This window comes from Cucurbita pepo, chromosome 12 (genome assembly GCF_057944985.1).
Source record: "Cucurbita pepo subsp. pepo isolate OVF chromosome 12, ASM5794498v1, whole genome shotgun sequence".
Taxonomy (NCBI): Eukaryota; Viridiplantae; Streptophyta; class Magnoliopsida; order Cucurbitales; family Cucurbitaceae; genus Cucurbita; species Cucurbita pepo.
In genome coordinates, this window is record NC_141809.1 from 15,757,881 (window position 1) to 15,778,599 (window position 20,719).

The following is a 20,719-nucleotide window of genomic DNA, read 5'->3' on the forward strand; positions in this document are numbered from 1 at the left end:
TAATGACAAAATATGAGTAGGGTAGTCACATTTGACTTTCACGTACCTCAATAATAAATTTGTAACAAGTGTCCGACATTTTTGGATCCCGCATGACCACCTAGTCTCCCGCCACATTTAGCTTCCTCGATTCTCTCGTTGGGGATAAGTTTTCTCTCTGCTTTATCTTCCCTTTGTCTCCATTCAAAAAGACTTCAATCCACAGAAAAATCCATATTCCATTCAACTCGAACTCACTCCCTTCCTTCGCCACACCGTTTCACAGCCGAATTCTATGTCATTTTACTATTCATTCTTCTCGGTAATCCAACCCTCTCCACACACACTCTTCACACTTATCCACATCTCACCAAACTCTCTGCCATTTCCCCCATTCATCCCTTCTGGTCGTTCGTTGGTTGGCTGACCCTCATCATCATTTACGATTATCCATTCGCCTCGGTTCTAGCGACGACCTCCGTAGATTGTTTGTTGCGCTCTTTGCTGGGGTCTTTGTGGTTGCTTCTGAGCAGAGGATGACGATGAGTAGGCCTCAACAAGATCCCCAATCTGGATTTTTGCATGAGATTTCGTCTCTGCTTTTGAAAATTCTCCGATCGCCGCCCCCGCCGGTGCCATTTGCAGATCATGTGCTGGAATTATCTTCCGCTATTTCGTCTTCCTCGATAACTTTTCCTTCGTCCCAGATGTCACCGACTGGATTCGCGGCGCTGCTTTTGGGGATTTCGCTGGCTTTGATGCTCTGTGGATCGGTTACCTTCTTCCTTGGCTTCATGTTGATGCCCTGGATTCTCGTTTTCGTTATGATTTTCTACATGGTTGGGATAGTTTCTAGCGTCTCTATGTTGGGACGCTCTATACTTTGTTGTTTCACAGCTCCAACACCCCGGAAAGATTTTCATGGCGAGTTTCTTTTCTGCCTCTGTTTCCTTGTGTTTATTAGATTTGGGTTTTGCTTCATTTCCTTATCTGAATCTTGTTGCTTGAAGTTTGATTTCACTAATATATGCATATTATCTGTATGTCTGAATTTTCTCAAGGCTTCTGCCTTTTCTTATGCAAAATTCGTATCTATTTGCCCATTGCCTTGCGAAGTATCTTGTCAATAATTGATGTTTACTTCGTTTTGTATGCTTTGTTACTTGAATTTTCTCTATGGAAGTTGTTATATAGTCAATATAAACACATGTTTGTGTATGTGTCAAAATTTTCAAAGGATTGTGAGATTTGGTAAGGCGGTGTGGTAATGGTTTGGATGGGGATAGCGACTTTGATCTGTGGGTTAACATATGATAAGCCTTGATGTCTAGTGTAGCTACACGTGAATTAATGAGGTGGGCCGTGAGTGTAATGCAAGGAGTGGATTTAGATACCCCCAATATTAGAAAAAAGAGAGTAGAAGAGGAATATCTGGCTATATCTTGTTCAGTAACGTCAGAATTTTCTTGTCTTTTAATGTTTGCTCTCTTGATTTTGTAGTTTGAATTTTGTTAACGAAGGTTGGCTATATCAATACGCACACATGTATAAATCTGAATTTTCTTAGGCTTCTGTTTCTGGTTGTGCCAGATTCGTTACTACCTTGTACAATAACTAGTGAACGAGTCATTTGCCATATTACAGGAAGAATTTAAAGGAAATTTTAGCTAGGCTAGTACTTTATCAAATGCAAGAATATTAATGCTGTATTGCCTGTATGATATCTTGGTAATTATTTTCTCATACTTCCATCGATGCATTCAAATTCCATGTAGACGCCAAGTATGAGAATGCTTAAGTTTTTTTTTTTGAATTTGGGAGTTTTGTGTACATACACGTTCAGCATGCTTGAATTTGTAGGACTTTTTACTTGAATTTTTTGGATTTCTGGTACTTGAATTCTTATAATTGGTATTCATCTCTGTTATTTGGAGTTTGGAGGGATTAGGTTGGGTTTTCTCGTAGCGCCAACTGAATTCTATGTATCTGCTCTGTGTTGGAAGCCTACTTTTGAATAGAGGTTGCAGCATATAACTATTGTTTCAAGTTTTAAGCAATTTTTTGCAGTATCGATAAATTTGATCATTTTGTGGCATGCTCTTGTTTATTAACTTTGTTTATTTGTTATTATTGTTGCTGCAGCTTGGGAACAAATGTAAATATGAAGTGGCTTTGGTTCAACCAGAAGGTTAAATTATTTAGGATGGAGCACGCGGGGCTTACAGGAGAATATGAGTAAAGATGCCCTCGTTAATGTGAATGGTGCTGCCTCTAGAATTATTTAGGCAAGACGAGGTTTGAATTATTGACCACAGTTTGTTGTTTTTGAAGTTGTGTGAGTAACATTGTGTTAGAATCTTCCTACTTTTGAGACTGTTTCAGTTCATTTCTTCCATTGTTTTCTAGTCTTTTGATCGTATGTAACTGCCACGGTTTGAAATGCCTGTTGGGCAATTAAAAAAAAAAAAAAAAAAAAAAAAAAAATGGGAGGAAAAAAGGAAAAAAAAAAAAAAAAAAAACAATCCCTGCCAACACAGTCTCAAGACCATCGTAGCTTTGAATTGATAAAATCACCTATATGTTACACCAAGATCGATATTTGGCTCACACACATGGAAAACTGTAGGACATCGACGGAAAAGAAAACTAAGAACTCAAATAACATCACATTAGAGAATTAGAAACAAACAAGAAATGTCGCATCAGGGGGGAAGATTTAGGAACCAATGTAGAGGTGATCCTGGAGGGGTGAGTGTTTGCATCGGGGAAGAATTAGGAACCAATATAGAGATGAACCTTGATGGCAAGCAAGAAGACGCAAATGAGACCGAAGTAGAGAACTGAATGAACGATGATAGCAGCAGCACTGGTGTGAAAGTTGCCGAACTCCAAGCACCTGCGGTTGCCAGGAAGCTGAAACAGCAGACCTGGAGTTAGCAAAACAAACAGAATCACAGCTACAAAAACCGGCCCCCAATCAGCCATCACTCTTCTTTGTTTTTTTCTTTGCTTCCGTCAGAAACTGTTTGATTTACGTCAAGTAATAGAGCTTTATATATATACAGAGAGAGAGAGAGAGAGAGAGAGAGAGAAAGAGAGAGGGAAACTTTGGTGGGAAGAAAGGGGAATATGGGGCGGAGGCTTGGAGCAGTGGAGATCCTTTGATTCATTTTCCTCCGATGACCCATTTTGGGGAATCCCATGTGCTTATTTGAGAATAACTTGCCTTACCCTGCTTCCTATTTTAGGTTCTCAAGTACTTGCTTTCTATAACCAGAGACTTAAGAATTCAAAAAAGTTGAACCGAGTAATTTGATGCTTGAATAACACATGGTAGTATTATTGGTTTTTGAATGATTTTGTATGTTGTAAGTGATATATGTTCATGATCCTGACTTTATATGATTAATGATCCTGACTTTATATGATTATGCATATGTTACACAAGATACATGAACTAAAATGTTGATAAAATATTATGGAGTCATTGAAGGCATAAAAATGTTACTGTGCATCATATCACTTTACTAATGGTTTAAAATGTGTGAACTTTGTGTAATCATTGATTACTTCTATGGTTATGTATTGTATAGATGTGTACACTCACATCAATATTTACATTCTTATCTTTCTGTTGATTTCGACAGTGTGAGCGTGCATAACCATAGTAGCTTGGGGGTGCATCAATGGACATGCTTAGTGAGTCCATGTGCATGATGTATGTGGGCAAGAATTATTATGCATGCAACCGTGTCTAGAAACGAGGGTAGAGTTCAACAACAATCATGAATTTAGGTTTCAATAAGAATGATATATGTTTTGTGTGTTTGCATATTTCGATCTAAAGAGCAGTAATTTAATATTCAAATCTCATTGTTTTCTAATATTGTTCTGGACAATGGTAAGGGAACACTTGTTGACTTGTTGAATATTGGTGTAGAGTTGCTACAATATATATCAGGAGTGTTTAAATTTGAAACGGTTTTTATATAAGAGAAATGCTTTAAAAAATAATTTTTTTGAAAATTGCTTTTTTTTTTGTTACCGACAAATTCAAATCGACCTCAGTCATTTTAAGCAAGTACAGTACTGAAAATCAAAAAAGAAATTAAAATCGTAGTTATTAAAATTTCCTTAAGATATTTAGAAATAGGGGAAAAAAAGAGAAATTATAATTTAAAATTACAACTGTGGTACTATGAAGTGGATCCCGTTATTATTTCTGCGTGCATTCTGATTAAAAAGAAAAAAGAAAAAAAGAAAAAACGAATTTGTTGTCGGCTAAAAAAACCGGCTTTTTCCACGAGTTTATTTCCAGAGGGAAAACAGGAAAAGAGAAGATGTTATTGTTATTTATTTTTCATTAATTAATCGGTCGAGCACACTGCGCTGTGACATTTGCCGTCTTTATGTGCTGCCAATTTGCATATGCTCGAACGGCCCCAATTTCTCTTCGAAATGACGAAAATACCCTACTCACCGACTTTCTCCTCTTTTCATTTCTATTTTCAACGTAGAAAAGTTATTTAATAAGAAAATGCTTATAATCGCTAATAGATTTGGATTTAATAATTTATCTGCCTTTGATAAATAACTAATATATATATTATATATCGAAAAAATAAATTCATAATATATTTGTTTTCTTTGGTTGAACCATAATAATTAGTTATTTTCAAGTTGATTTTTTTAGTTATATTTTAACTCTAATTTGAAGATTTCTTTTAGATCAATAGAAAATGGATGAGAGGATTCGAGTAAAAAGAAAATTCCAAATTTCGAATTCCGATTGCAGGCTTCTGTCCATTTTCGTTTTTTTGTGTACGCGAAATCGAAGTGCACAGGAAGACTGGCACATGGAAGATCCATCTGTTGAATGTGGAAGTCAATTCTCCATTTCCCATTTTCAGCTCCTCGGTGATCCGGCTTTGACACCGCCGGCGAAATCTTATTTCTGATCTCTCTCTCTCCCCCCCCCCCCCCCCCCCCTCTCTCTGCAGTCTCACAACTCGGAACAGTCGTGCTCCTGCTGCAAAAGGGCAAGTTGAAGCTCTTCTCTGCAATTCGGTAGGAATCTGAAATGTTTTCTCTCATTTCTTCTCGTTGAAAGAGCTGATGCGATCTGTACATGATGAACGACAGTAAGTAGTGGAGTTGGCAGTTTTTCCTTTTTTCTTTTTGGGTTTCAATGGGGTTCATATTTTTCCTGATGTCGACGTGAATTTCTGCTTATTGATTGAGGAAGTTTAGCGGAATGTGATTTTAACTAGTATCAGAAGTGTTTGCCGCCAAATGTAAACGTTGTACGGTGGAAGGTTATTGGGGATGATTGGTCCGCGTTTGATGAAGAGCTAGATCATATTTCAGTTCTAGTAACATAACCTGAGCTGTTTCGTGTTGATTCAGTGTAGAGGCGGCTGTGAGTTGTTGATGAAGTCACGTGTTTATCTAAAATCAACCCTTAAGCTACTGGGAATGGGCTTGTATTTGAATTAAAGGATTTTAAGAAACTTGAAAGAAACGGTGTTGCTCTTTATGTTAATTTAAGGCAATATATTTTCAGCAGCTTCGTTAAGTCCTACTTCTTTTTTATGTATATATTTTTTCTTGCGTAGAATAATTAAGCATTTGGAAACTTTGATCCGTTGGACTTTAGTTTCTTGCGTGTACTTCGATCGTAGTACATGTCTATCATCAGCAAAATAACTACAGAAGATTAGAAAAGTTTTCTTTCTTCTTATCGAGCATGTGTCTGATGAGATTCATAATACGAAGGAAAACGTTGTCTGCACAACTAGACGGCTAAGGTTTTTCTTCAGGACATCGTTCTTTTGTGTTTGATGAATGTAATATGTAGCCCAATTAACTTAGAAAATTCATCTCAAGCATGATCTCCGAACTCATGTCGGGCTTTACATTTTTGGCACTACATTCAAGCTAGCTTGGGAACTGAACTGAAATTTGAAAGCCTTTTCTTATCATCGTCTCAGGATATGATGTTAGTGACCTTTATCGAGAAGCACAAACACGTTGGCTGAAGCCTCCTGAGGTGCTCTTTATCTTACAGAATCATGAGAAATATCAGCTGACTGAGGAGGCCCCTAAACAGCCAACTAGTAAGTAACCCTTATTCACTATTATGTTTCTTTGGAATGAATTTTGATGGCATATCGTGCTAGCGAGTTGTTTTATACCGTTTGGATAATTATTGAACAATAGAGTTGCAACAGGTGGTTCCTTGTTTCTTTTTAACAAGAGAGTACTCCGTTTCTTCCGTAGAGATGGTCATAACTGGAGGAAAAAAAGGGACGGAAGAACTGTTGGAGAAGCACACGAACGACTTAAGGTTTTTTATCATGCTTCCACTCCATTTAACTCATTTTCCTATTAACTTTTCCATCTGCTGCAATAATATACCACGGCATGGTTTTTGAGTTTGTTTGCCCTCCTTAATAGAAAGGATAGATTTTGCTTAGAAGAGACAAAAAAAAGAAAAGGGCGGGTGTAGTGTGGTGGGGAGAAGCCAACCTAAATGAGTTTTCTAACAATGGTGCTAACTGAAAAATAATCATAAAAATTAAGGGAGCGTTTAACTCGCTTGTTATATTTATGTAAAATTGAGCCAAATGTTTGATATGTGAGTTAGCTAACTATCGCACGCACGCACATACCCTTCAACCCTCCACTACCTATGCGTATGGGTGGAATATGCTGTAATGCCTACACTTGTTAGTGTTTTTAGCATTAAATTTTTGAAAACTTTGCATGCAAACTGCAAAATATAAGATCTGGCAATCATTGAAATAAGTAGAGTAAACGAAATGATGGCCAGGACTGCATGTCTGCATGGAACATACTATGGTAACATAGTTTTGATTCCAGGACTAATGAAACGTTACAATGGCGATGCCCAAGAAATTGAGCGCTAGAAAGTGAACTTTAAGATGTAATTTCGAGCTGGTTAGAGTTGTCGCATGGGGAAAATATTATAAGCCTTGGATGTGGTTAGTTCAACATCAACATCAACTTTACTGGATTTGATGCTATAGGCAACTAAAACTTATTCAAGGGCTTATGTGATATAAATTTTCCATCACCTCGAGTGCTATACTACCCAACCCACTGATCTGTCTGCTTTAGATCTTTTGAGATCAACAAAGTATTCTTACTGATTGCTCTGGTCGGGATTATTCTGCACGGTTAGGTTGGAAATGCTGAAGCGTTAAATTGCTATTATGCACATGGAGAGCACAATCCCAATTTCCAGAGACGTAGCTATTGGATGCTGGATCAGTGAGTGTTCCTTTTACATTATAGAATGCACTCATGTGATTCTGTTTTAAGGCCTACTCTCTACCTCTTGACTTAACCATCTGCCCGTTGTATCCTATAAAGCCTAAACACTTCAATTCTATTAATTTGTTTGCATATGCTACTAAATACTCCCACACGTACAATTGGTTGGACACTCAAACCAAGGTTTTTATATTTCTTTTACAATTTCTATTTATTTTTTTGATATAGCACATGAACATAACCAGAATTTACTCAAGAGCAATAAATTTTGTACGGAAAACTCATTTTTCTTGTTTTTTTAACGTGTATTTGTAATTTATTAACACATTGGATCCTGAATTTTCATATTATATACTGAATAGTTTTTTGGTTTCGGATTTTCTTTTAAATATTTATTAGAAGGCATTGCATGTGTAGAAAATTGTAATCAACTTCAGTTACTTTTACAATCATTGAAATTGCATGTACTTTCACTTCGTTCATATTGTATCATCTTAAATGTAAATGAAAACATTTTATTTACATTTTTTTTTTGCTTGAAAATAATCACATTGTGAAAAACATTCAAGTATGTGATGTTTTAATAAATGGGTCTGTGGCCCATAATGGAGAAGGTTTTGCTTCTTCATCCTTTAAGTGAGGTGCAAAATCCTTTGGCAAGTTTGTTTCTTCACGGTTGTTTGGAGATTTGAATTGAGAGTAATCATATAATTTTAGAGGGAGTGAGAGACCGGTGGGGAGTTGTGGGAGATTATTAGGTTTAATGCCTTGGTTGGACCTTAGTGACTAGATCTTCTGCAATTATCTATTAGACTTTATTTATTGGATTGGAGTCTGCTCAAAATATCAAGAGGGAATTACAATTTTTTTCTTATTTTCTTTAAGAATAAAGTTTCACAAATAGAGGAAACACTCCTTACAAATAGATAAAATTTCAGAAAATATAATACAATAAATACCAAATTGCTAATTTACACAAAAGAAAATAATCAAGACTCCCCTCAAGTTGGTTTGAAGATAACTTTCTTAGCAAGCTTGTCGTTCAGTTTGATGAATTGTAATTTTTGGTAGTCTTTTTTAGTTAAGACATCAACGATTTGATTTGTTGACGGAAGGTAGAGAATATATATTACTCCAACATCGTTTTTATCATTTTTCTCCTTTATGAAGTGTTTATCAACCTTGATATGATTTGTTCTATCTCGAATGACAAGATAGTGAACAATGGAAATTACAGGCTTGTTGTCATAGTAAATAAGCATGAACGTCATCTGAGGGAATTTCAATTCTTCCAATAGTCTATTTATCCATATACCCCCACAAATTCCATGGACTTACGCCTTAAACACTACTTTAACTCTACCACACTTTGTTTTTGCACTAGGTAGCTATATTCCCTTCAACAAAAGAGCAATAACAGAAGTAAATCTTCTATTTGTGATGTTGCCTGCTCAATTAGCATCAGTGTATACTTCAACATATAGGTGACCATGTTTCTTAAACCACATGCCCTTTCCTAGAGTACCTTTCAAGTATATTAGGATTCCATAAACTATTTCAAAGTGAGTTGACCTTGGAGCATGCATAAACTGACTTACCATACAAACAGCAAAAACAATGTTTGGACGTGTGTGAGATAGGTATATGAGTCTCATCACAAACCTCTGGTATTTTTCTGTCTTTTACCTCTTCTTCTGTCGCAACTCAAAATTTTAAATTCAGCTCAATGGAGGTGGTAAGTCTATAAATACCTCCTCTTCAAGATCCCCATTAAGAAAGATATTCTTTTCATCAAGTTGATGAAGATGCCAATCAAAATTGACAGTAATATATAAGAGAGCTTCAATGGAGTTAATTTTAGTTTTAGCAATAGGAGCAAATGCTTCTTGATAATCGATTCCATAGGTCTAGTTGAAACCTTTAGCAACTAGTTTGAATTTCTATCTTTTAATGCTACAATCGACATTACAGTAAACACCAATTTGCGTTCCACTATTTTCTCATCCTTTGGTAATTCTACTATGTCTCATGTGCAATTTTGTTTAAGAGCATTCATCCCTTCCATAACTGCTAATTTCCAATTCGAATTATTTAAGGTCTCATGTATATTCCTTGGAACAAATAGGTGGGTTCCTTAGAGGTGAAGGGTGTATAACTATGAAACAATTTGGTGAGAAAGATAGGTTGCAATAGGATATTTGGTGCAAGTTTGTATACCTTTCCCACAGGTATTGAATCAAACATGCCCTAAATTTCTCATGTATTGAATCAATTTTAAAGCTCTGATTTATAAAGAAGATCTCCGCTAGGATTATGCAAATGGTAAAGGAAAACAAAAAAGGAGAGGTTTTTGAGGGGAGGGAAATCAGGAAGTGATATCAAGGACCAGAAAAATAAAGAATAAAGAAAGCGCGTAAACACCCAACGAAGAGAAAAAATCTAATTGGCAAAGAGAAGGGCCAAGTGACCAAGCCTAGGGGCCTGTATGGCCCAGTGAGAAAATTAAAGCACATTCAACCGTTGGACACCAACTCCGATTAAGTTATCCACTATTTATTTATCATTGTGAGCAAGTGCATTTATGTTTAATTTTGTTATTAGAAATTTATGTGCTTGTACTTAATTTTCTTGGCAGGTCGTGTGACCACATTGTTCTTGTACACTACAGAGATATTAGTGAGGTGAGTTACAACAACAACAGAATAGATAAAGCAAGAACAAGCTAATACCATCACTATTCTTTTATCTTGAAATACAGAATTTGTCAATATCTTGTACTTGTAGATGCTTCAAAATTATTTTGACGTGACCTCCAATCATGCTTTTAAAAATGAACTCCCCATGCTTCTTGCCTGGTGAGACCAACCCCTGTTACCTGCAACAGAACAAGAAGAATTATTTAAAGATCCTAGGAGATACAAAAGATTGGTTAGGAAGTTGAATTATCTAACACTGACATGACCAAATATTGCTTATCCAACAAGTATTGCAAGATCAATATATGTCTTCACCTAAAGTGGATCATTGAGCTATAGTAGAATATGTTCCATGCTACCCAAAAGCTACACCTAGATGTGAATTCTTATATAAAGTTCATGGTAATACAAGAGTTGATTTTTTTCAGATTCTGATTGGGTTGATCTAGAAAGGATAAACAATCAACTTTGGATATTGTGTAGTTGCTTGTCTTGGAAGAGTAAGAAGTAGAACATAGTTTGACATTTAAATCCTGAGTCAAAACATAGAGTTATGACAGTCTGTCTAGAAATAGTGTGGATACATCGAAATTTAAATGAGATATGCTTATGTATTATCATGTTAGCTAAATTGCGGTGTAACAATCTAGCTACACTTCACATTGCATCTAATTCACGGTTTCATGAGTAGACTAAACATATTGAATTGGATTGTCATTTCATTTGTGAGAAAATACAGCAAGACATCTAAAGGACTTGTGAAGATTAGAGAATAATTAGAAGATATCCATACCAAAGCCTTAAACGGAGCAAGAATAAATTATCTTTATAACATGGTGGGTCTGATTAACATATTTGTTCTAGCTTGAAGGGGGAGTGTTATAATGTATGTTATTTTGTATAGTTGTCCTTTATTATAATTGTACATTTCTTTAGTTTACGGTTCTTTTGTGTATCTATCTATATATGTCTGGTTTCACCTTAATGGAGATGACTATTAAAATTTCACTACTTGCGAAAATAAGCATATTAGTATTATATCTGATAAATATACAGTTTTGGGGTGGTTTTGGGGTCATTAATTTGAGTTTTCTTTTTCAGGTTCGTTGTGCTGCCTTGTTACTGTTAGGTTCCCATGATTCTCCATCCCTTGAGCATGATTAGGAATAGTCTTGACTAAGAATGCTTGTTATGATGGTACTTTATTTGTGTGTGGGTGGGAGCATTTTTTTGAACCAGATTTCACTATAAACTTTTGCGCTAGTTATTTTCAAGAATTTTCTTCAAAGCCCAAAATCCATTAGTACAGAAGTTTGTGCCAGCAATTCTGTGTTTGTAATATCAGTATGTATTCAGCTAGACATCTCTTTTATTCTTAGGGATGACAGATATATTGGCTCCACCAAGTTTGTACTTGTACTATATTATATGAAATTTAAGCACGTATTTGTTCTATTTTGAGTAGATTCATTCACATTTAAATGAGATTTCTGTTGCAGGGAAGGTCTGGGGCGGAAAGTGTTCCACAATTATCTCCAGCATCGGCTTCTAGTTCTGGTTCTGGTTCCTATCCGTCCCAAAATCATGCTTCGGAATATCAACATTCATTGAGCCCAGGGTCTGTTGAAGTTAGTTCTGAAACTGGCAACCGTACTATTGGGTCAAATGGCGTGGATAGGCAGTATGAAATATCAGAACTAAAGAGTTCAAACGATCGTGAGGTTTCTCAAGCTTTGAGAAGGATAGAGGAGCAATTAAGTTTGAATGAAGACAGCTTGAAAGACATTGGTCCATATTATGGTCGCGAGGAAGGTTCAAATTTCAACCTTATAGACTACTATGAGATGTCCATTGAGGATCAGTTTTCAGTACTTCAGCATCCAGAGAATGCTGTCCATGATAACAGTTATACGTTATTTGAGATGCAAGGTAATTTCAACACGGTGGTGCTGTTTCAAGATATAGTTCGTAAGCTTTATCATTATATGGAGAATTGTCGAGAGTTTATCAATGATCGATTTGCTTGTTGAAGTCCCGTTGAATCTGAGGCTCTTAATTTTACTTACTATAGAGGTTTCTTTCTTGAGTTATATTTTGCTAAGGAAACGAAATGATTTGTGGCTACTATATTTTAGAATGACTAGTTAATTGGTCCAACATGTTAGGATCGCACAACAGAGCACACACTCGATCTAAATGAATACAAAGAATAAGATAGAAAAAATGCAAGGAGAATATTGGCTAAAGGTTTTGTATTGATGACTCCAGCTATGTACAGTAAGGAGAATACAAAGAATATAGAAAGTACTATATATATATATATATAGTTTAACTTACTATATATAGCTTTACGAGATATAACCTGTATATAACTATCTACCATATATAGCTTTTTACTATATATAGCTATTTACTATTTATGACAATTTACTTTATAATATAGTTTTATATGTATAACAGTTGACTAAGCTATAAATAAGCTCAGGCTCCATAACCTAACAATTCTCCCACTTGGAGAACTGATTCAGTCATATAGAGGCTTTGCACAACCTCAATATTCCAACATCAACACATTTTGTCAACATGTTTGCTGGATTCTTTGCACCCTCTATCTTCTCAAAACACATTACCATCTTCCACTAACCTGCAAGTGAAATGGTATCGCGTTCCGTGTTTTATTTTTAAATGATAGACCGGGTTCCTCACCAACTGTATGGCACTCTGACTATCTTTATAAAGAATCTTTTTGTGTTACTTCTTGCCCAATTCTTCCAGATAGTCAGTCATCCATATCGTCTTCTTTCCAGCTTCAGCTATTGCCACGTACTCAGCCTCAGTACAACGCATTTTTGAAGCCTAGACATCCCATCATCCATGACTTGCTCCCACTTGGTTGTATCCTCCAATTGTAGGGCCTTATCAAAGGGCTTTGGTTCTTTTCATCAGCACTAGATAGTGTAATGAAGGTACATACATATCTGGTACTCTAATAGTACTGGATGATCTTCTCAACACCAGTTCAAGTGTCACTTGCTCTACTACTGGTTCCTCTACAACAGTCTCTGAAGTTTCTTGAGTATCTGATACAACATCACTAGGTGATTTTTTCCGCAACTCAACCTCAACTCCCACTTGCTTCGTTGTCTTGGAACCTTGCCCCACATTTGGTTTCTCAGCGTTTGTCTCAGGAGTTTCATGAGTATCTGCTACAACATCACTAGGTGAGTTTCCCAGCCACTCAAGCTCAACTCACACTTGCTTTGTGGTTTTGGATCCTTGCTCCACATTTGTATGGACCATTTCCAACTGCACTTTCTTCAATTCTCTGACAGTCCTTGTGAAGCTAACTCGTTTCTGCTTGCTCATAACACAGTTCTCACAATGACCCACATCAATAGGTTTCAGACCTTCTAAAACTTCTTTCACATCCAACATCTTCATTCCTTTCACGCTCATATATCCAAGTTTATTGTGCCATAGACTTGAATTTGAAGCACTCTCAGCAACAACAACTATGTTCATATACCCTGCAGTGATGTATAAGGTTCCAGATTTTGTGCCACGTGTTACCACCATAGCACCCTTCATAATCTTCCACGAACCTTCTCTAACTCTGTTGCATAACCTGTGTTGTCCAACTGACCAATAGAGATCAGGTTCTTCTTAAGACTAGGAATATATTTGACATCCTTTAATGTCCACCGATTTCCTGCCAGAGTTTTTATGCAGACATCCCCCTTTTTCTTTAATCTCTAGATCTTTGTTGTCGGCAAGATACACCTTCTCAAAATTTCCAGACTTGAAATTCCGGAACAACTCTTCATTTGGAGACGAATGAAAAGATGCACCTGAATCCAAAATTCAGGATTCAATCGAACTGTCTACGCTGAGAATTAGAGCATCCCCAATGTCTTCTGCTGAATTTATAGAATCATCATCAGATCCAGATTTGTGATTCTGCTTCCTCTTTGGTCTTGTGCAATCTGTTCGAAAGTGACATTTTTCTCCACAATTCCAACACGTTACGTTTGGTCTATTTGGAGATTTTTCCCAGTTCTTTGATTTTGATCACCATTTGTTTGGGCCCTTCGGTTTACTTCTTCCCCGTTGGTCAACACTGAGAACACTACCAGATGAATTTTCAATTACTCGTTTGCGAATACTTTCGCTGAGAACTACATCTCGAATTTCATCAAACTTCAGTTTATCAGATTCTCGAGAACTGCTAATTGCGGCAACGATAGTATCCCATGACTCGGGTAAAGATGACATCAAAATCAATATTGAATTTATTTATATGATCAACAACAGATTCACCTTCAGACATTTGTAGATTGAACAATCTCCGCATCAAATACACCTTGTTTATAGCCGATGGTTTTTCGTACATATTCGACAGCGCCTTCATCAAATCTGACGTTGTCTTCTCCTTGCTGATGTTGAACGCCACGTTTCTGGATAGTGTCAACCGGATCAACCCTAAGGCTTGTCGATCCTTGAGCTTCCACTGCTCCGTGGTCATGGTATCCGGCATCACTCCCAACAGGGGTTTGTGAAGACCTTTCTAATACAAATAATCTTCAATCTGCATTTTCTAGAAATTGAAATTGGATCCATCGAACTTCTCAATTTCAATCTTTAAGCTTCCCATCTTCATAGATTGTGGTGAATTCCGCCTTGCTCTGATACCAGTTGTTAGGATCGCACAACAACGCACACACTCGATCTAGATGAACACAAAGAATAGGATAGAGAAAATGCAAGGAGAATATTGGCTAAAGGTTTTGTATTGATGACTCCATGTATGTCCTAGGAGAGAATACAGAGAATATAGAAAGTACACTTTCAAATCTCTACTGAGATATATATATGGTTTAGCTTACTATATATAGTTTTACCAAATATAGTCATCTACTATATATAACTATCTACCATATATAGCTTTTTACGGTAGCTATTTACTATTTATGACAATTTACATTTATCAAATATAGTTTTACTATATATATAACCGTTGGCTAAGCTATAAATAAGCAGTAGGCTCCATAACCTAACACAACACACGATGGGAGTTCAACTATGGGAGTTCAAAGCAAAGAAGCAAAGTTGATGCTGAACACGTCCCAACACACACACACACACTCCTTTACTTGATAGGGTGTTCCCTTGAGCCCATTCCACCTATGTATTTGCCCCTCATCCTGGAACAGTTGAGATGCACGTTTATTCCTAGTATTACTTGAGTGAGATGCATTTTGCCAATTGAAAATAAGTAGACATACTTTTACTTTCACGTTCTTCCTGCCTGCTTTCCTTTATTATTTGTGGAGATAATCTTAAATTTTAGAAAATCATCTGATGAAGCCTCTTTCTAATAGATGCTAGTGGTAAACATAACCGTTATGATATGGCACATGAGTTTATATTTGGTGGTGAAGGAACTCGACCATGGGGTGATGCACTTGATTCAAGTAAGACAACCGTTCTTGAGTCTCAAGATAGGCATTCTCTCCTATGGAATGAAAATGTAAGTTCTCCAGCTGTAGTTTAGAAAATTCAAATTTGTCAGTTCTAACTCATTTCTTTCGGGGATTTTCCTTTTAATTATTAATATTTGATTAACAACAGGAAAATCCATCATCATCTTCAACCGTAGACAATGAGCATCGCAACTGGCTGGACAGCGGAGGAAAAAGTACTGTAACAAATTATTTGATTTCCGTCTACTCTATTTACTATCAGTAAATTAAAGGGAAATGATTTCTGTTGTTAACTTAAGTTATGATTATCTATACTACCAGCTTTTCCTATGCTAGGAAGCTGCACATCTCCAGAATATGCTTCACCACTAGACACTCATGATGATAATTCCGACTACCACATATCATTCCTTAAACAAGACCATGGAAATTCTTTTGAAGTTGATACCAGTTTAATTGTTGCACAAGTGCAGAAATTTACAATCCGCCAAATAGTACCTGAACAGGGTTATGCCACTGAGAGTACCAAGGTACTTGTAATTTTTTGTATTTCTGTGCTGTCATGATCATGCATTGCCTTCCGTAGTTACAGAGTCTGTTATGCTTGATATCTGCCCTTGATAGTCCAGTGAATTCTTTGTTTTTGTTTGTTTGTTTGTTTTTAATTTTTTTTATTCAGTTGCTTTCTCAAATGGACTATTGCGAGGTTGAGGCTGATGCAATTGTACGTCTGTTGTTGACCTGCTAATTCAATGACAGCTTGATAAACTTTTAATTCTGTTTAATCACCAATAACATAAATGAAAAGATTATGATAAATTTATATGGCTATACTTTGATACTCTTCCACCCTTGTGACTTGGACATATGTATAAATGTACAAAGTCTTCACAAGTGGAAATCATTATTAATTGGAGAGAAAATAACTTTACAAGACTTCCTTCTTCGATACCATAACACGTTAAATCACCGATCAACCCAAAAGCTTAGAATTTTCGGTAGTATTTTTTCTTTTAATACCTGGAATTTTTTTTTTTTTTTTTACTCTTATTCTTTCCTTTCCTTTCCAGCTGCAAACTTGTACCTTGAGCTGATGCCACATTTTCTATTTGCGTTTTCTTAGTCTGCATATGAATGCGTATGGGGAACAAACATATACTTAGTAGCGTAAGACCAAAAAGTACGAAATATTTTAATTGAGTTAAGATAGAAATACAAGTAGGACTAGCTTTTATTCTAGTTTTTTAGCTGGTTAGTGTGTAACTGCCAACTTCCTAACAACCAAATCAACCTGAAACCGCTGGTTTACAAATTAAATTTTTTGCCTCCAACAGTTGGTTGAAACTAACATACCCATAACCAACCAAATAGTAGCCTACAAAATTTCATATGTTTTATGTACTCATTTTTCAGTGGGACCTCATAGATAATATTTCTGATCTAATTTGATCAATGGTTAACTCAAAATTAAACCATTTGAACAAGGTATTTTTATATTTGTAGAGTTCATAGATATAGAATACTAGCATTGGCTCCAGTCCAGAACTGTTGCAATTGCAATTACTTGGTTCCGAACAATGATGCAGGCTCTCATAGAAGTAGTAGCAGGAAGTTTTACAATTTTCACTCTGTTTTGATTCTGTTCAGATGCAGCCTCTGTTATTCTCATGAAGATTCAAATATTAAGGTCACAAATTCTCTCTATCCAGGTCATCATTATTGGATCTTTTCTTTGTGATCCTTCAAAAACACCATGGGCTTGTATGTTTGGAGATATCGAAGTTCCTCTTCAGGTTGTTCAGAATGGGGTGCTTTGTTTTGAAGCGCCTCCACACCTTCCTGGGAAGGTTGCTTTCTTCATTACATCTGGCAATCGGGAACCCTGCAGTGAAGTCAGAGAGTTCGAATATAAAATGAATGTTTGCAGCCATTGCCAATCACATTCAAGTGGAGCTACGAAGAGCCCAGAGGAGCTGTTATTACTTGTCAGGCTTGTGCAATTGCTGCTCTCTGACTCATTAATGCAGAAATTTGACGAGGTAGATTCTGAAGTTAGGAGCAATAATTTGAAAGCTGGCGACGATCAATGGAGTTCTTTGATAGAGGCTCTTCTAGTTGGTAGTGAAACTCCTTCTGGTACCATGGATTGGCTACTTCAAGAGCTACTAAAAGACAAGTTGTATCTCTGGCTTTCTTCGCAGAAGAAAGATAGACACGATCTGGCAGGCTGTTCCTTGTCTAAGAAAGAACAAGGTGTTATACACATGATTTCCGGTTTGGGCTATGTGTGGGCACTAAACCCGATTCTCAGCTGTGGAGTAAATATAAATTTCCGTGACCTTAATGGATGGACTGCTCTACATTGGGCAGCACGATTTGGAAGGTTAAGCTTTCTTATCTTTACTTCTATGATTTTAGAGCTTAAAAATATTGACAGAACTTCCCTCAGAAAGTATATATATATTTGAATTGATTAATATTCTAGAGCCTATGGCTCGAAGAAAAGATAATTAAGTAATCAAGAAAGGTGAGAAAAGAGAATTATATGTTATTTTCAGATTTCTCTTCATCCCAATGAGAAGCTAAAAATTTAATTTTCTATACCGACTTTATTTTCAAGGAAAACTTTGCCAACAATGTTTCATTTATTTTATGCTCCAAAACCTAATCATTCATAGCATTTTGAATATCTGATAAGTAGTTTGGATACACTGGCTCAAAAAAACTGGAATGAATGGCACATCTACTTCACAAGGTTGGAAACTACAATAAAGAAGATTTCTTTTTTCATACTGTTTATTCCCCATTCTGGAAATGCCATATAAATTGAACTAGGAATTAACAGATTAAGGAAGAATTGCTATGACCACAATTCGAAAACTTACTTTTGATTCATCTCTCTCTAGAACGACTTGAGTCGATATATGAGTAATGCAACATAAGTGTGGATACCATTCCTTCGGCATATTTGAGTTTTATCGTAGTAGTGCTTATGAAATGACTTTTTTTTTTCTTTTTTCCTTCTTCTGAATCAGGGAAAAAATGGTCGCTGCATTAATAGCCTCAGGAGCATCAGCTGGCGCTGTGACTGATCCTAGTTCACAAGACCGAGATGGTAAAACTGCAGCGTCTATTGCAGACATCCATGGACACAAGGGACTTGCTGGTTATTTATCGGAGGTTGCCCTTACTAGTCATCTTTCATCCCTCACATTTGAAGAAGGTGAACTTTCCAATGGCTCTGCGGAGATAGAAGCAGAAATAACTGTAAATTGCATTTCAAAGGGGAACCTCTCTTCAGCTGAGGACTGTATCCCTATGAAAAATACGTTAGCTGCAGTCAGGAATGCTGCTCAGGCAGCGGCCCGTATTCAATCTGCTTTCCGTGCTCATTCTTTCAGAAAGCGACAGCAGAAGGAGGCAACTTTTGCAGCTTGTATAGATGAGTATGGAATTGATCCAAATGACATACAGGGGCTCTTAGCTATGTCAAAATTGAACTTTTCTAATCGGCGTGATTACAATGCTGCTGCATTATCTATACAAAAAAAATATAGAGGTTGGAAAGGTCGTAGAGAGTTTTTATCAATGCGTCAGAAAGTCGTGAAGATACAGGTACTATATTATCTCCATAACATTTATGTACATTCACTCACCGATAAGTTACTAAACACGCTAATCAACTTATTCTCAAAGGAAGTAAGAATATGTGAGCTTTAAGAGTATCGGATACATATCATGCCTTCTACTAAAGATTCAGATGCTGAGGCTGTTCCATGTTATTATTTGAAAGATCTTTGTCATTTTCCATTGATAACAGGCACATGTGAGGGGGTATCAAGCTAGGAAGCATCACAAGATAATTTGTTGGGCTGTTGGGATTCTGGATAAAGCTGTATTACGTTGGAGAAGGAAAGGAGTTGGGTTGAGAGGGTTTCGTAGCGAGATAGGGTCCATTGATGAAAGTGAAGATGGCGATATTATAAAGGTGTTCCGCAAACAAAAAGTGGAAGGAACTATTGATGAGGCTGTTTCACGAGTGCTATCCATGGTTGACTCTCCAGATGCTCGTCAGCAATATCATCGTATGCTTGAAGGATTTCGAGAAGCCAAGGTGAGTAGTACTTTTTAATGGTAGTTATGAATTTCAATGGTGTCTTATTTCTTAAGGGCCTATGCTTGATTCTGTATCACGATACCATTTTTTTTGTGTGGCAAAGTAAGTAACTGGATTTTGTGTGACGTGAATCAGAGAAAATAAGTCCACTTCTCAACATTGCTGGAACTTTTTAACAGCCCGAAACACTGATGGTACTGTGACTCTAGAGTACAAGGAACTTTGGCTTTTGGCAATTAGCAGGAATATGTGTACTTTTTGTGTTCACTGAACCTATGCTATGCATCCATCAGAAGTTTGGCTTTAGTAGTGACAAGTCTTTTGATCATTCATCAGTCGTAGTGCTTTAGACCGAGTTTGGAGCGACTTTTGAAAAAAAAAGAACTTAAACTGAAAGCATTTCTTTTGTAAGCACTTGTGGGAGCAGTGCTAGTATTTTTCCTAAAAGAAAGATGGTTTTCTAAAATCAATTATCTTATGCTGGTTAATGATTCCTAAGTTCTTTATTCATCCTTCCACAATTTTATCCTAAACATTTTGGTGAGTTGGTGAATTAAGGCGTAGATGAAGCCTTATATTGGCCATCTTATGGAGCTGAATTCGTTGTGCTATCGTTTTCCATAACTTTTGCAGGCAAAACTAGATGGCACCGGTAATGAATCCGCAGAATCGACTTGTCTCAGCGATGGTTTCTGAAATGGAAGATTGTAATCAATATCCTAAGTTTGTATAGAAGCTACTTGGTGATCCTAATAACCTAACATTCACTGATGTTATCTCTATGCTAAGTTACCCTTTTAGTGCCCCATCGTGTGTACACTAGCCCTACTCATTATAGTTGGTAACCAGATGTTTACTCCTTTGTTTCTGTAAATGATTTGTATTATTGCTGTAAATGGCTTCAGTGGGATTAGATATTGAGATTGATGCAATAATCAAGTTTACTTCCTGGCACCCAGCCTTCACAGTGCATATGAGTACAATATAAGGATGTGAAAAATAAATGGGTGATTTCATAATCAATTTTATTTATTGTTTTATAATTTTTATTTTCTTTTCTCACCTATAACTTACCATTTATTTTCAACTAATCAATGTATCAATATGGATGATATAAACATGTCGTTCATATGCATGAGGTCCTAGATTGG

General features: G+C 36.5%; 3 protein-coding genes across 4 annotated transcripts; 2 read left to right on the forward strand and 1 right to left on the reverse strand.

Moving 5' to 3' along the window:
- The first annotated feature begins 104 nt into the window (after positions 1–104).
- On the forward strand, positions 105–2,463 carry LOC111791181 (uncharacterized). Of its 2 annotated transcripts, XR_015423145.1 has the most exons (3): positions 105–903; positions 1,928–1,999; positions 2,122–2,463. XR_015423145.1 is itself a non-coding variant. In XM_023672430.2 (2 exons), the coding sequence occupies exons 1-2, from the start codon at positions 516–518 to the stop codon at positions 2,136–2,138; spliced, it is 405 nt and encodes a 134-aa protein (XP_023528198.2). In that variant the 5' UTR covers positions 136–515; the 3' UTR covers positions 2,139–2,463. The 2 variants fall into 2 exon arrangements, 1 of the variants encoding a protein (XP_023528198.2); XM_023672430.2 differs by lacking the exon at positions 1,928–1,999 and having other exon boundaries at positions 136–903.
- Positions 2,464–2,511: 48 nt separating this feature from the next.
- LOC111778992 (uncharacterized) lies at positions 2,512–3,333 on the reverse strand. Its single transcript, XM_023659017.2, has one exon. The coding sequence runs from the start codon at positions 2,962–2,964 to the stop codon at positions 2,752–2,754; it is 213 nt and encodes a 70-aa protein (XP_023514785.1). The 5' UTR covers positions 2,965–3,333; the 3' UTR covers positions 2,512–2,751.
- A 1,369-nt stretch (positions 3,334–4,702) lies between these two features.
- On the forward strand, positions 4,703–20,522 carry LOC111800958 (calmodulin-binding transcription activator 4-like). The gene is given in 14 exon segments (XM_023684897.2): positions 4,703–5,120; positions 5,970–6,095; positions 6,210–6,325; positions 7,184–7,272; positions 9,911–9,956; positions 11,471–11,900; positions 15,350–15,498; positions 15,600–15,666; positions 15,773–15,981; positions 17,161–17,834; positions 18,487–19,066; positions 19,272–19,565; positions 20,202–20,255; positions 20,257–20,522. Coding segments are annotated over 14 exon segments (2,892 nt in total). The 5' UTR covers positions 4,703–5,107; the 3' UTR covers positions 20,302–20,522.
- Positions 20,523–20,719: the final 197 nt, after the last annotated feature.